Here is a 17,061-nt window from a genome sequence, read left to right on the forward strand (position 1 = left end):
TCCACCAGGTACACGGTACATACTCTTGCAACTTGGCCAATGTTGTCTACCTGATACACTGCAGGAAAAGATGGTCCCGAGGCATGGTATATTGGGGAGACCATGCAGACGCTACGACAACGGATGAATGAACACCGCTCGACAATCACCAGGCAGGAGTGTTCCCTTCCAGTCGGGGAACACTTCAGCAGTCACGGGCATTCAGCCTCTGATCTTCGGGTAAGCTTTCTACAAGGTGGCCTTCACGACACATGACAACGCAGAATCGCTGAGCAGAAACTGACAGCCAAGTTCTGCACATGAGGACGGCCTCAACCGGGATCTTGGGTTCATGTAACACTATCAGTAACCTCCACGACTTGCCTGGGCTTGCAAAATCTCACTAACTGTCCTGGCTGGAGACAATACACATCTCTTTAACCTGTGTTTGGCCCTCTCTCCACTCACATTGTCTGTACCTTTAAGACTTGATTACCTGTAAAGACACTCAATCCAACCATTATCTTGTAAATTGAGTTTGTGTCATTATATGCCCTGTTTGCGAACACAAGTCCTCACTCACCTGATGGAGCTGGAGACTCCAAAAGCTAGTGCTGCCAAATAAACCTGTTGGACTTTAACCTGGAATTGTGAGATTTCTTACTCAAAATAAATGGTAAGTTTGCCGACGACACGAAGGTTGGTGGGGTTGTGGATCGTCTGGAGGGATGTCAGAAGTTACAAAGGGACATAGATAGGATGCAAGACTGGGCGGACAAGTGGCAGATAGACCTCAACCCAGATAAATGCGTCGTGGTCCATTTTGGTAGGTCAAATGCGACGATGGAGTACAATATTAAGGGAAAGACTCTTAGTACTGTAGAGGATCAGAAGGACCTTGGGGTCCGGGTCCATAGGACTCTAAAATCGGCCCCGCGGGTGGAAGAGGTGGGTTAAGAAGGCGTATGGTGTACTGGCCTTTATCAATCGAGGGATTGAGTTTAGGAGTCCGGGGATAATGATGCAGCTATATAAGACCCTCGTCAGACCCCAGTTGGAGTACTGTGCTCAGTTCTGGTCGCCTCACTATAGGAAGGATGTGGAAAAGATTGAAAGAGTGCAGAGGAGATTTACAAGGATGTTGCCTGGATTGAGTGGCATGCCTTATGAGGATAGGCTGAGGGAGCTCGGTGTTTTCTCCTTGGAGAGACGAAGGATGAGAGGAGACCTAATAGAGATGTATAAGATGTTGAGAGGCATAGATCGGGTGGACTCTGAGGCTTTTTCCCAGGGTGGAAATGTCTGCTACGAGAGGACACAGGTTTAGGGTGCTGGGGGGTAGGTACAGGGGAGATGTTAGGGGTACGTTTTTCACACAGAGGGTGGTGGGCGAGTGGAATCGGCTACTGTCAGTGGTGGTGAAGGCGAACTCAATAGGGTCATTTAAGAGACTCCTGGATGAGTACATGGAGCTTAATAGGATGGAGGGTTATAGGTAGGTCCAGAAGGTAGGGATGTGTTCGGCACAACTTGTGGGCCGAAAGGCCTGTTTGTGCTGTAGTTTTTCTATGTTTCTAAATAGCCACAGTAGAATTATTTTGAAATACTTGTAGTGAGCTTTTATAAACATAAATCCAAATCCCGACCATGGTATATTAGGGTGGTTTAGCAGTGTCCAATGCAAAAAAACACCTATTAACAGCTCATTGTAATAAGGTAAATGTTTAAACAGAAAATTAAAATTTCAGGATACTGTCTTTTCAGTCACCAATGTAAATCACATTGCAGAAAAACAAATCAAAAACTCTTGATTCAGTTGAATTTCACATGCCAGAAGTGCAGGACTCATTTGATCAGACCTCAGTTGTATCAGTCTACAACAGGGATGGGTAACTCAGTGAGCAGCATGAGTGGCCCTTCTGCACCGCAATGGGCTGCAAGATTGAAATCAGGCTTGTTCACTAACCATGAACCCATGAATAAGATTGAATACGTTTAATACACACTGAATATTTCATAATGAGTTATAGAAAATGCTTAATCATTTATTAATAGAACAGCCAACTTCAAATGGCAAAAACAAAAGAAATATTTTTGCTTGATGGGGCACAGAGGGAGGGCACGGCTCTCACAGTCAATGTTGTGAGCAATCAGCACGCACCTCACTTCACTTGCCCTTGCTTTACGTGCGAATCACTTCAGTCATACTGGTTGGGGAAAAAAATGCGCAGACAGAAAACAGCAGAATGGGGCCAACCTGCGCGTGGGCAATGGTCAACAAAATGTTGCATGGGCCGCACTCAAAACCTAGATGGGCCGCAGCTTAATGTTAAATGCAGAAGCCAAAAGAGAACTGGAGTATCAAAAAGACTCCACTGCCTACTGCCACAAAATGCCAAATCAAATAGCTTGCTACCAAAGATTACTCCACAGCGTAGAATTAAGGGATTCAATGAGATAATATATCAGCAGACAGTAAAAAAAAGTAATCTCCAAATAGATGGCTGCAGTAATATAATATCCAACATCTCAGGGCATAAGCATTCACTGACTACAAAGAAAATGTGAACGAGATACCAGGCAGCATTCAGATCATGTCACTTAGCTTTATGGTGCTCCATAGTTCTTAAAACGTTTCGGGACACACACCACCAAAACATTATAATTTTTCTGTTCCTTGCGAATAATGGATTTTGCTGATAGTTGATATGAGAGAGAGAACATTGCCACAGATCCTGAGCTGATCTGCCAAGACATGATCCAGGCATTTAGGAACATTCAAGCAGGCTTCAGGTTATTATAACCCATTGCAGTGAAGTATTACTCTGATAATACTGATACAAAGCAACAGTGCAGTTGAAATATTCTCCACAGAAGATTGTCAAGGTTTATGATAATACGGATTCTAGGTATCTGCCATCAAGAGGTGATCAACTACATTTGAAACAATTGAATTTAGCTTAGAGCATCATGCCTGTCACTAAAAACAAACTACTTTGAAACTAGAACATTTGGATCAATGCTGGTCACATCTCAATAGTTCTCCATTCTGTCGATTATTTTTTCACTGGCTAGTTGGTATTATTATCCACCCCACACTCACTAAAAACATCAGAACACTGTTGAATTGAAGGTTCAGAGTTCACCTTGGACAGGCAAAAAGTACATGGAAAAGACAATGAATGGGCTCTCCCAAGGCTCAGTACTGGCTCCAATCCTGTTCAACTTGTGCACAAATCTTTCAAAAACTACCTCCCGAAAATTCATACATGCTGACACCATCTGCCTCGCAGCTCAAGTCCCCAATTTTGACACCTTTGGCCAGACCCTAAATGAGGACTTGCCAAAACTTAAAACAATGCTGCAACGTGTGGCCGCTCAAGCCAAATGAATGGGAATCATTGGAGATGACAAACAATTACCTGGTCTCAAATCCAACCCAACAGCTGCCTAGTTTCAACCTGTGGAGATTTGTTAGATCTGTGCTGTTTGTTAGCAGATCTTCCACTCACCTGACGAAGGAGCAGTGCTCCTCGTGGCGTTTGCTACCAGATAAACTTGTTGGACTTTAACCTGGTGTTGTGAGACTCCTTACTGGTTTCAACCTCCCAGGGAAAGAATGGTCCACCTGCAACAGGTTCAGGACCAGTCAAGGTCCTTGCTTGGCCAACCCATACAGATGGGACATTAGTGCCAGCCCTCTATGTGCAGGCTATGCACCACATCATAGAAGCGTGCCCAATCCACAAATCCAGCAGAGGCCTATCCACACTCATCACAGCAGGACTCGAGAAACTGCTTGGCTTAGGGACTTTGCATTCGCTAAATAGAAATTACAGGAGTTCAAGTTGCAGCAGCCAGAACCTGGCTTCATGTTGATAAAGTAATACTAATTACAGCTTCTTTTACTTTAAAACTTTAAATGGAATTATTTAATTCACACCAGGTTTTAAAATGCATTTGCGCTGGTTATTTAAATAACCAGTTCTTGTAGTGTGCGACTGAAAAAAGACTAAAAATACTTTTGCTGGAAACATCTTATGCTAAGTTACAGAATGGCCTGGATTTTACAGTAGCGATGATATGAAAGCAGTCCATGTTAGCTGTGATTACTCAGAAGTTGGTGTCAGTTTTAGGAGTCTGCACAAGTGCAGTTAAACATGGAAATCCAGAAGTTGTTGTCAATGAGCGATTTCACACTTCCTCTGTGCGCGCTGTGAAATTCCCTTCTACTCTGCAATCAAGTAGAGAGTTATAGGTGGATAATCTTGCTAGAAAATTGTTGAGAAAGTTGCACCTTTGAATGAGGTTCAACTGGGTTTACCAGCGTAAGAGTTCATAATTGCTCAACAGCTTCATTGGCTTCGAAGTTCATTTTCCTGTGGTGCAATGTTAAATTCCTCCATTAAATTATGAACAATCCTCAAGATGATAAATATTTTGTTGCTTCCTTAGGTCAGCGACTGCCATTGCTTCACCACCCACCGTGAATTCTGGGCTAGTGTTTCAGGGTGGAACATTAAAAGTTCGACATTTCCAAGCTCATTTGCAAATTCATTTTATTTATTTTTCCAGTGTGCGTCCCAATTTGGGCCAAAGACTTCTCGGCAGTTGGACAATCACCAATGTACAGACTGAATGATTGCAGCTCATAATTTGCAGGGCAGTAAAAACAGAACATTCACAACAAGCACTGAAAGTTAACTGCACAACATAGGTGCCAATTCACCAATTTTAGCTTCCCTTGTTAATAGTTTCCGGTCATGATTTTTTTTCCTTATCCAAATATCCCTCTTTAAACCCAACCTTGCTTTATTGCAGGAGGAGTAGAAAAAAACATCCCCAATGGCTCATCAGGAAAAAATGTCAGTTTGGCTCATTTTAAGCCACATCTCAATTTAGAATTGGTACCAGCATTTTACAGGCCATCACTGCCCTTGCATAAAATTACATAGATGACTCAGCTATGACTCAGTTATTAACATCCATGGCTGAGTCACCAGGTTCCCCACTCCAGGATTTGGGCATAAAAATAAAGAGTTGACATTCTAGTGCAGTACTTCTGTCAGAGGCAATCTCTTTCGGAAGAGACGCTAAACAGTCCTGTCTGCCTTTTAAGGTAGACATAAAAGAACCATGGTACTATTTTGAAGGAGGGCAGGGATGTTAAGCCCGATGCCCTGACCAATAATTAACTTCAATCGAAATTACAAGAGAGTCCACGCCAGTGTTTACACACCACTCAACCCTCCTCCCATCCTTATCTCGCTATCAACATAACCCTCTGTTTCCTTCTCCCTCATCTGCTTATTTAACTTCCCTTAAACATATCCAGACTTTTCACCTCAACTACTCCCTGTGGGCAGTCAGTTCCACATTCTCACCACTCTCTGGGTTAAAAAATTCCTTCTCAATTCCCTGTTTAATTTCTTGGTAACCATCTTATATTGGCAAGTTTCAATTTCACTCTACCCCACAAGTGAAAACAGTATTGACTCCAGCAAAGCTTTTCTGTAAGGTCGCTCCACAACCTTCTTTCTGGCAGAGAAAAGAGGCCCAAGCCTTTTCATCTTTTCCTGAGATGTATGACTTTTACGTCAATGTTGCATTATGTTCAGCACAATGGTTGTGTGAAAATCAAGACCTCAAAATACACCCACTAGTTTGCACCTTAAGTCGTGAAGCACAAATTACTCTTTCACATTATGGAACTTTGGAGGGAGGAAAAAATCTGCAAACGCTGTCAACTATTTTCCCACATTCAAGCAGATAAAATCACAGGTCCAACATTATGCTTTACTTGAACATTTTTTTTTTGACATTTTACTGGGTTAAAGATGCTATATGAATGTGAGCTGTTGTTCAGGTCCTAGAAGCAATTGGAGCAAACAAAAAACTAATTTCATTATTTTCTGAAACATAATTCCATCGTGAAAACACCCTAAAGTATCCAATTGTACGATTCATTACTTGTGAGGGAGACTATCAATAAGCAAATAGAACTAGGCTTAAAAATTAACCCATCAAAATAAAGAACGGTTTTAAAAGTTACCCATGTGGCTGAAAAAGAATGTTAACTGCTAACTGACGGCAAAGTTAGAAGGACTGGCCAAGCAAAGCATAATCAGTTCCAGATGAAGAAATCAGTTAAATTGATGAGAATTTATTTTATGGGACCTTACATTCTGGAATATCTATGAGCTTCACACAAACTAGAATCATAGAAACCCTACAGTGCAGAAAGAAGCCATTTGGCCCATCGAGTCTGCATCGACCACAATCCCACCCAGGCCCTACCCCCATATCCCTACATATTTACCCGCTAATCCCTCTAACCTACGCATCTCAGGACACTAAGGGGCAATTTTTAGCATGGCCAATCAACCTAACCCGCACACGTTTGGACTTTGGGAGGAAACTGGAGCACCTGGAGGAAACCCACGCAGACACGAGGAGAATGTGCAAACTCCACACAGACAGTGACCTAAGCCGGGAATCGAACTCAGGTCCCTGGAGCTGTGAAGCAGCAGTGCTAACCACTGTGCTACCGTGCCGCCCTATAAGGAAAACTATAAGGAATATCAAAGCATTCTTCACAAAACTACATTGCTAAATTGTTAAATGTTAAACCAGGGATTACAAAGAACTCTGAGTGAAATGTGACTGAAGGTGGATATTTACAATTAGATTAAAAACATGAAAAACGAGGTCCAAGGTAAAACGTTACTGAAATTAGTTTTGTGCTAATTTTGTCACAGATACTAATAGGTTGACCATTGCTGAAAATACAATCTCTGAAAGGTGGTCACGAGGTGGTTTACTTTCATAAATTAAAACAGGCGGTCTGGCAGCATCTGTGGAGAGAAACACAGTTAACGTCAAATCCAGATGACTCTTCTTCAGAAAAAAAAGTCATATGGGCTTGAAATGTAAAGGCTGTTTCTCTCTCCACAGATGCTACCAGTCCTGAGTTTTCCCAGCATTTCCTGTTTTTACATCAGATTTCCAGCATCCACAGTGATTTTTTTAGGGCTGGCTTTCATGTTTATATTAATAGATGGCCAGACTCCTCTAATGATCGTAGCCAAGGTAGCACCTTTTCAACTCTGCAAGTTAAATGGTTAGTGAGCAAGTAGTCAGAAATACACATGCCCCCAATTTCAAATCCTGGCCCACACTGAACTACCTGATTTCTGCCTGGATTGTAAGAGGTTAGCTCGAAGCGGCTTCAGCACAACTAAGCAAAGGAAGGTGGTAATGGCAAAAAAAAATCAGTTTTCACTTGCGACGATGAACCAGTCATGTCCCTGCGAGAAAATGTTCAGAATTTTAAAGATGATAATTTGACCCTGTTCACTTGCTCTACACTTAGTCCAATGTTCATTTCAAAGTATCTTTTTAAATACATATAATTTCACTTCATAAGCAATAATGTACTTTGTTCTGTGGTGATATAAACAGGGCCTAGTTTTAAGGCTGATAAAATTGGATATCCTAAATTAAAGAATTGGGCATATTAAAATCAAACACAGTCAAACCTCAGGCAGGCCAATTGTACAAATACACAAACACGTCTGTGCCTGACCCATCAACCACCCATCAAAGGTTGTTACAATCTACTGATACTTAGCAGGAGATCATTGCACCTCATTGAAATGCACCAGCCTATTGTTAGAAGCCCAGATCAGGCCAGACTTTGTCACCAAGAGTTCCTGTAGATACCTTATCTGATAACAAGTTATACGTAAGCAACAACATGGAGATGGGACACCTGGGGGGCGGACCCTGGTGTCCTGTCAGGCAGACATCAAGAAACCCATTGGGTATTGGAACCCCCTCCTGGAACCTCATTGGCCGGAAGCCAGAGAAGTTTCTGGAAAGGCAAGCAGGCTGGGGGATAAAGGGACACACTGAGACACACAGGAGAGAAGACTCGATTAAGGAGACGGCCTTGCCCATTCGGAAGACTGACCGAAGGAAGGAAGGAAGGAAGAAGCTGCCATCGAGACTCACCTTCGTGATGGCGGACCAGAGGGACTCAAAGAATCGAGCCTGCAGTTCAACCAAACCATCTTTACGGGTAGTATACTTGAATCTGGGGTATCCTCTTGTTTTATGTGGGTAATTTAAGGGTTAATAGTGATATTATTAATAAACTTGTTGAACCTTTACTTGTGTTTGTCCTTTGTCCATCTTGCAAATAAGGACACCAGGGTAAAACCTTAGAGAAAGCAAACTGGTCGAAAGTATCTGAGAATTAACAGTTACTACAGTTCTCATCACTATAAAGATCATTGAATTAAACAGCACGGAAGCTGCCTTCTATACCTTAATGACACATCTGTGGGCATCCATTAATATAATGAGGCTCAGCGCTGATGCCTCCTTGGGTGAATCCTTCAGCTGATACTAGCTAAACACACAGAAAAGACAGTCCCGTACATGATATATCTGACCGAGGTGGTTCCATGGATCCTACTGTTATCACAATGGGAAGAAACATGGAAGGGGGGAATAAAAATACGATCCTAAGAATATAGGCGAAGGAGAAGACCCCACAACCCTGCTCCTCCACTCAATATGATTTGATTATGGCCATAACTCTACTTTCCTATTCCCATAACTCTCGATTCTACTATTGATCAAAAGTCCATACATCTCAGCCTTGAACATAATTAACCTAGCCTCCACTACTCTCTTCCCCAGAAAATTCCAAAGTCTAATGGCCCTCAATCAAAACCCTTCATAATTTTAAAGACTTCTATTACATCGCTCCCTCAGCCTTTTTTTTTGAAAGGTTTACATGTGCAAACCTTTGAACCACCAAAACAGTTGTAAGAAAAATCAAAATCTCCAGTCAGATTGGCACCTCTGAACTCCAACCAAAGCACAAAACCCATGCGTTGATCTGCATTTTTGTGTCTTCTCATTTATTTTCCCTTGACGATTTCCATCTGTTTCTCTTTTGAGGGGGTGTGGGTCCCCAAATTCCAGCAGCTAGCCAATACATTTACCAGTGAAACCACAATGTCAGCACCAACGTGGTTAAGTTTGGGGCAACTGAACCAAGCAGGATTCAGTCTTCAAAATACATATGGATTTTTACCTGGAATAACGCATCACAGATCAGCTATTTTGGGTTAAGTGCACCCACATTTTTACATCAAAATGCACTGTATGAATGGAACTTGCTTTGTTGAGAGCAATGCCATTTCTAGCTGGTTTGTTTTCTTCTCTAGCCGCGGGACAATGACCCAAAAATAACATCTCCAACTGCCCCACCCAAGATATTGTACAGCACAAACTAAGGGCTGAACCCAGAACCTGTGTGATGTGCACATTTCAAGGTCACACCATGTCATGCATCTGGACAATCAGCAACAGAGTTGAAGAACTTTTTTTTTTAAAAAAGCTTCATTAAATATAACAACTCCCATCAGATGGAGCAAATATTGGAAATTAAGCTCTTTTCTTACCAGTGCAACCGAAGAGCATGCAGAAATGCAGAAAGGCCTTCCATGATGAGTAGAATTGCAATCGTCAGCACTGCAAAGGCAGCAAATATGAAGAAGAGGAGAAAAGATCCACCAAAGCTGTTTACTGATAGTCCAAGGTGCATAACCATGGTCCACAGCACTTCAGAGAGCTCTGAAACGGGGGAAATGACATTATTTAAATTCATCAATTTCATAGAGATACAGGAGGTAAAAATCAGTAGGCTAGCCAAACAGCTGCAAAACTATTGAACATTTTTAAAGTGGGGACCTTGGAAAAAACAGATGTGGAGATTTATTTTGCATGGTTTTAGCTAAAATCTCAAATTTGAATTTAAAGTTAAACTTTAAACCATTCAATAGACAAGCAGAAAAGTTTTTTTTAATTAATCTATGGGATGTGGGCGTCACTGGCTAGACCAGCATTGATTCCTATCCCTAGTGGCTCTGAAGGTAATGGTGGGCTGCCTTCTTGAACCGCTGCAGTCCCCGAGTTGTAGGTACATCCACAGTACTGTTAGGGAGGGAATTCCAGGATTTTGAACCACTGACAGTGAAGGAACAGCAATACATTTCCAAGTCAAGATGATGTGCGGCTTGGAGGGGAACCTCCAAGTGGTGGTGTTCCCAGATATCTGCTGCTCTTGGTCTTCTAGATGGTAGCGATCGTGGGATTGGAAGGTACTACCCAAGGAACCTTGGTGAGTTCCTGCTGTGCATCTTGCAGATGATACACACCACTGTCACTGTGGTGGAGCAGCTGAATGTTTGTGGAAGGGGTAGCAATCAAGCAGGCTGCTTTGTCCTGGATGGTGTAAAGCTTCCAGTGTTGTTGGAGCTGCACAGATCCAGGCAAGTGGACAGTGTTCAATTATACTCCTGATTTGTGCCTTGTAGATGGTGGTCAGACTTTGGGGAGTCAGGAGGGAAGTTACTCGCTGCACGCTCCCTAGCCTTTGACCTGCTCTGGGAGCCACAATATTTATGTGGTTAGTCTAGTTCAGTTTCTGTTCAATGGTAACCCCCTAGGATGTTTTCCTATGATTAAGATGTATGTTTGGCACGAGTGACTACTTAAAAATAAATTCAAATGCTCACATTTTAGCCCACCTATTTTTGCACAGTAACAGGGTCATTTACCTACTGGCACATTTGTCCTTCACATTCAGAGGACAAACAGATTAAATGCACTACTTATCTAGGGTTTCAAGTCAGGACAATACTTATACCTGCTTTGCTTGAAATAGCACCTGACTTAAATTACTGCTGACTGCATTTTCCAATCTATTCACTGGTACAAATATTCAGGCTGAACAAAATGCAAAGCATTAGTCTGAAGTTAGGTCAAGAGAGTTGGCACAGGCAATTGCATCTCTCTCATATAGCATTCGACAAATGAAATGTACACAAAACGGGGAGACCAGATATTCTACTCAGCCGAATGGCACATTGGCCAGTGAATGTTGGGACTCTCTCCCTCCCTGGGAAAAGCCAATCTGAACAGGAAACTGAGCTACAACATAGTCCATTCTGTCTGAAATCCAAATTGGTGGCATTGCACAAGCTCATGGTTAGGATAGAATGGGGATGACCCTCCCAGCCCGCTGTGCTGCTCTAGCAGTGCAGCGGGCCGGGAGACATCAGTGGAGGCTGGTTAGCGGGCTCCTCCTGGGCACCATGGCCTTTGCGCGTCTCCAGGTCCCCAGGATTCCAGTGTTGTCAGCTCCACGCGGAGCTGATTTAAATATTATAATGCTGATTTCGATATCATTAGCGGGCCCGGGGACTTGGAGTTCCCGGGCCCGCTAGCCTCTCTCCCCCGCCAGGAGTGGTTCACTCCGGCTGAATTTACAACAGCTCCCCACTATTGGGGAGCTGGCAGTCCGACCCCGCTGGAGTGAAGGAAGGCCATGGAGGCCCCCCGCCCCCCAGGAGGTCAGGGGTATGGGATGCCTCCTGGGTATTGCCAGCCTGGCAGTACCCACCTGGCACATTGGCACTGCCCAACAGACACCTTGGCACTGTCCAGCAGGCATCAGGTAGTGTCAAGGGGGTGGGCCAGAGGGGGAGGAGGGGTGGGGAAGAGATATCCCGCTGGCACTCCACACCTGGGATCAGTGGCAGAGGAAGGGAAGGGGCTGATTGGAGCTGCCGGGAGACATGCGGGAGCCCAGCGATGGAGGGTTGCTATGCTTGCCAGTGACTGGGAGGCCGGCAGTGTGGGGCTATTGTGCATGTGCCAATCTCTGCGCTGACAGATCGGCGTAGGCGCAGTGGCCTGCTTAGCGCTATGCTGCCGGCCTCTCCAGCGGGGATAGGCCGCCTCCAGATTTTCAGCGTGAATCTCGCTCGGGCATTCTGCAGTGTTCAGAGTGTGGGAGATTCATTTTGAAAATTCCGCTGAAAAAAACCAGCAGGAGTTATTCCAGCTTCTACACAAATTCGGCACTTAGAATTTTTTTGGGAGAATCCTGGCCAATATGTTTGGCACAGGTGACTACTTTTTTTAAAAAATGCAAATATCGCCATTCTAGCCGAGCTACTTTTGCACATTCGCAGGGGCATTTGCCCTTACAAGAACAGTTTGTCTTCTGAATGGAAGAACACCTTTGCAAGTGGCAATTATTCTGTTGAAACCAACTGTTGACATCCATTAATCTGAAATCATCTCCAACTCACTTTTCTCACAAATATCACTTTCTTCATGATCTTGGGAAATAATGTTTATTTAATTTACAAAATTCAGTACTGGCAATGGCAAAATTGAATTAATATGAAAATTCAGCTCCATCACTAGGTAGCACATTTTCCACAATTGATCCTTAATATTACAGTTTATTTCCTGAGGGGGGGAATATCCATCTGCTTCTTAAAATGTCAACTTAGTCACAGTCAACACTCTCACCTCAGTCAGAACGTCAGCGGTTCAAGGCCACTCCAGGATACAAGTGGATAACATTGATTAACATCTCAGTAAGAAAGAACCCTGAACTGTTGGGTGTGCCACAAAATGGATTAAAACAGATCTTGAAAAACTTGGTAAACATTTCAACTATGACTAAGGTTTTAACTTGGAAGTCTTTGCACCGATGGTTTTGGGCCATGTACCAAGAGCTTGGGACATACATAAACACCATTTGTCTTATCTATGAATAAGACAAGATTATTAGTCATATAGGAAGCACTCATGATAAATGTGCATCTATGCTGTACTTACGTGCATGGGCCAGACTCAGCGCCCACAATCGCAAGTAGGAAGCCGTGTTAGAAACACATCCCAAGCAGTACTCAATAGTATGGATGGCCTGATGTACAGCAACATCACCAAAATTAAACTGTAAGCAAGAGATTAAAGAAAGGAGGTGTCAATGTAAAATAATATAGGACATAAAACTGTATTTACTAGAAAAAAGTATTATTGGAACTTGGAAAGCATATAAAATATCCAAAATGATACATTTATAGTTTAATCCTGAAAAACTGGAACATAAGTGATGAAAATGAAATGCCTTGATAATTTCTATTTTAGGGAAGTTAAATTACTTCTAAAATGCCCAACGTGATTCAACCCCAACCTCAGAAAAACACCCCCACCGTACTTATACCATATGCTTTTACATCAGCGATCTTCGTCTCGTCTGTATCAAGTTGACCATTTATGCAGGATTTTGTGCTGTGGACCCACACCCATTTGAAAGTGTGCTGAGACTGCCCAAAGCCAACTTGATCATGATTATTATAATCACGAGAAGGTGTGGGTTGGATTCAAACATGATCCTGGAGTGCAAGAAAGCATGATGACCAACTTAACCACCTCTATGGCCTTGTCTTGGAGAAAAAAAACCCCAAATTATAAATTCAAAGGGGCGGGATTGTGACATTCCTAAAGAGACGCAGGGAAAGTAAAATAAAAACTTACAACCTTAGCTTATCTTGTATCTATTATACCAGCAGTGAAGTATGATCAAGTTCCTAAATCACCTTTACAACATGAAATCTTAGTGTTGAAATTCAGAATTCCTTTTGAGTGACATTCTATATACATCAAATGCCAACAAATTTGTCTAATTAAAAAGTTAATGAACATATGCTATGTAAATGGATAATGAAATAAAAAGTGCCTTAGCAGACACAAACAGGCAATAAGCACAGCCTTACCAAGTCTTCCACAGTGGGCTTGCAAAAAAAGTTACATATTTAGTGTAGTTAAATGCAATGAGAACATGAACGCATAGTTAGTAGATATTAAGATGCATGCAAATATATGTAAAAAGCACATCTCTTTATTGAAAATCAGCAAAAAATAATTCTCTCACACAGCACTCAGGGATTTACTAAAAAAACATTTGTTTAGTGCCTGTATCAGGTCAAAAGTTTCAGGTCTTTTTCAAACAAAAAAGTTGATGCTGAAATTAAAAGGGGAGGTTTACCGATTACAAACAAAATGTTAACCTAAAGATTTTCTTTCAATTACTAAATTCCACTTGTGATATCGGACCTTGAATAGATAAAAAATCCAAAAGAGCAAGAGGTTCATTGTAGTTACATTTAGTTATAAAGCCTAAAGGTAGGTTTTTACAGCAGAGTGAGGTTACAAATCTTGTATTCTCGAAACCTACTTAATTAAGCATGCTAAAAAAAGCACTAGAATTTGAAAATATACAAATAAATATTGTTATTCAAGAACAATCCATATTGTTCACAACGTATTTCAGCCATCACTTAAATAGTCTGCATCTTGATTTATAACAGTTACGATTCACATAACATGCCATGAACAGATGCAGCAACATCCTAGCTCCAGGTAACAACTCTGCAGGGGTTTGTGAGGCTTTAACTAAAGGAATACTCAACATGCGAGACAGATCAATACCACTCCTCACTGAGAACATAAAATATAGGAGGAGGCCATTGAGTCCTTTGAACCTGCTCCGTTGTTCAATGTGATCATAGAATCCCTACAGTGCGGAAGGAGGCCATTCGGCCCATCGAGCCTGCAACAATCCCACCAGGCCCTATCCGAGTAACCCTATGCATTTACCCTGCTAATCCCTGACATGAATGGGCAATCTATCATGGTTAATCAACCTACCCTGCACACCTTATGGCTGATCTTCTACTTCACTGCACTGTCCCCATTATCGCTTGATGGTTTTAATTTGTAGAAATTTATCGATTTCAACTGGAACATACTCAATAACTGACCCTCCACAGGCTTCTGGGGCAATGAATTCTAAAGATTATCCATCCTCACCCTTCAACACCATTATTCCTACAAAACCCATCTCCAAACTCCATGGCCTGGGCCTTAGCTCCTCCCTCTGCGACTGGATCCTGAACTTCCCAACCCACAGACCATACAGTAAGGATAGGCAAGCTGCATCACAGCTTGGTATGGCTCCTGCTCTGCCCAAGACCGCAAGAAACTACAAAAGGTCATGAATGTAACCCAGTCCATCACGCAAACCAGCCTCTCATCCGTTGACTCTGTCTACACTTCCCGCTGCCTCGGCAAAGCAGCCAGCATAATCAAGGACCCCACGCAGCCCGGACATTCTCTCGTCCACCTTCTTCCGTCGGGAAAAAGATACAAAAGTCTGAGGTCACGTACCAACCAAGTCAAGACCAGCTTCTTCCCTGCTACCATCAGACTTTTGAATGGACTTACCTTGCATTAAGTTGATCTTTCTCTATACCCTAGCTATGACTAACATCTATGAACGGTGTGCTTTGTCTGTATAGCGCACAAGAAACAATACTTTCAACTGTATACTAATACATGTTGTACATGACAATAACAAATCAAATCAAAATCAGTGAAGTCATCCTTTCAGCCTAAATGACCTGCCCCTTATTCTGATGATGTCCCCTTTGGTTCTTAATTCCCCAGCCAAAGGAAACATCCTCCTGCACCTACCCTGTCGAGCCCTGTAAGAATTGTTTTGTTTGAATGAAATCACCTCATTCTTTTCAACTCCAGAGCATAAAGGACCAGTCCATTTAATCTATTCTCATAGAACAATCCCTCCGTCCCAGGAATTTAATTTAGTGAACCTTCACTGCACTCCCTCTATTACAAGTATAGCTTTCCTTCGATGAGACCAAAACGACAAAACTACTCCAGGTGCAATTTCATCAAGACTCCACATAATTGTAGTAAAACATCTTTATTCCTCTACTCAAATTCTCTTGTAATAAAGTCCATCATACCATTTGCCTTCCTAATTGCATGCTATATAATCAAGTTCCTTTAGACACTTCTTAGCCTCTTGTCTTTTACGAAATATTGTTTTTCCTACCAAAGTGGATAACCCTCATTTTTCCACATTGTATTCCAAATTTTGCACACTTAGCCTCTCCAATTCTCCTTGAAGCATCTGCATCCTCCTCACATTTTACTTCCACCACTTTTGTGTCACCTACAAACTTTGAAATATTACATTTAATCGCCGCATCCAAATCATTGCTAGAGATTGTGAATAACTGGCACACCAAACACTGAGCCTTGCAGTACCCCAGGACTCACAACCTACCAAAAATGACTCATTTAATCCTACTGTTTTCTGTCCAGTAACCAGTCCATTACCCTCAATCCCATGTACTGTAACTTTGTGTGGGACCTTACCAAACACTTTCTGAAAATCTAAATATACCATATCCACTGCTATTCTGCTATTTTGCCCAGAAGCCCATGGATTATTAAACTCACCAAGAGGAGGCAAAATGGAGAACAGGATCACCATAACAATGTTTTTAAAAAAACCTCAAATAACAAATTGCATTCAGCAAGATAAAACTTGATGTTCCTGCCCATCTTCAACTTTTGGATAATTCCGTATGAATGCCTTTTCACACTTCCTTCAAACTACAAGCTACAGGAATAACAAGGAAAAAGACCAACACCCTCATAGCTGCTGCTCAATAAAGAAACCCAAACACCCATGAACAAAGCAAGTTATAGTTAATGCATTGTGTCACACTTACTTCTTCCCCATCTTCTGAATGGGTATCAAGCTGGTCATGTTGTATTATCTCAGCGTCCTCCTCAGTTGGTCCATTCCCAACTCTTATTCCACCAAAGTTGTGTGTCCCCTAGGAAATGGCAAGACAACACAGTGTGAAATGTGGCAAAGGTTAAAGACAGATAAGGCTTTGTGGTTACAATGCACTATGTATTTTTCTTTTATTTAAAATAGCCAGTTCACAACCAATTTTCTTCATATCTACCTCCGGGCAGCACAGATGCTAGAACTGCTGCTTCACAGTGCCAGGGACCCGGGTTCGATTCCCGGATTGGGTCACTGTCTGCGTGGAGTCTGCACGTTCTCCCCGTGTCTGCGTGGGTTTCCTCCGGGTGCTCCGGTTTCCTCCCATGTTTTGAAAGACGCGCTGCTTAGGTGCATTGACCTGAACAGGCGCCAGACTGTGGCGACTAGGGGAATTTCACAGTAACTTCATTGCAGTGTTAATATAAGCCTTACTTGCGACGAATAAATAAATTTTAACTTTTACTTTTCAATCCCACTGTCAAACTTCCTCTTATTGGGAAAGTGCTCCACCATCAAGCATCAACTTCCCTCAACCTTAA

General features: G+C 42.4%; 1 protein-coding gene across 6 annotated transcripts in view; it reads right to left on the reverse strand.

Annotated features, from left to right (window-relative positions):
* LOC144500696 (V-type proton ATPase 116 kDa subunit a 1) overlaps positions 1-17,061 on the reverse strand; it is an 83,359-nt gene that overhangs the window by 14,770 nt on the left and 51,528 nt on the right. For all 6 annotated transcript variants that reach the window (XM_078224023.1, XM_078224019.1, XM_078224024.1 and 3 more), the window contains exons 18-20: positions 16,458-16,565; positions 12,691-12,808; positions 9,456-9,627 (exon numbers count right to left, since the gene is read on the reverse strand). In XM_078224023.1, coding sequence (XP_078080149.1) covers positions 9,456-9,627; positions 12,691-12,808; positions 16,458-16,565 — 398 coding nt within the window. The remainder of the gene's footprint in view (positions 1-9,455; positions 9,628-12,690; positions 12,809-16,457; positions 16,566-17,061) is intronic.

The sequence above is a fragment of the Mustelus asterias genome, chromosome 11, assembly GCF_964213995.1.
Source record: "Mustelus asterias chromosome 11, sMusAst1.hap1.1, whole genome shotgun sequence".
Taxonomy (NCBI): domain Eukaryota; kingdom Metazoa; phylum Chordata; class Chondrichthyes; order Carcharhiniformes; family Triakidae; genus Mustelus; species Mustelus asterias.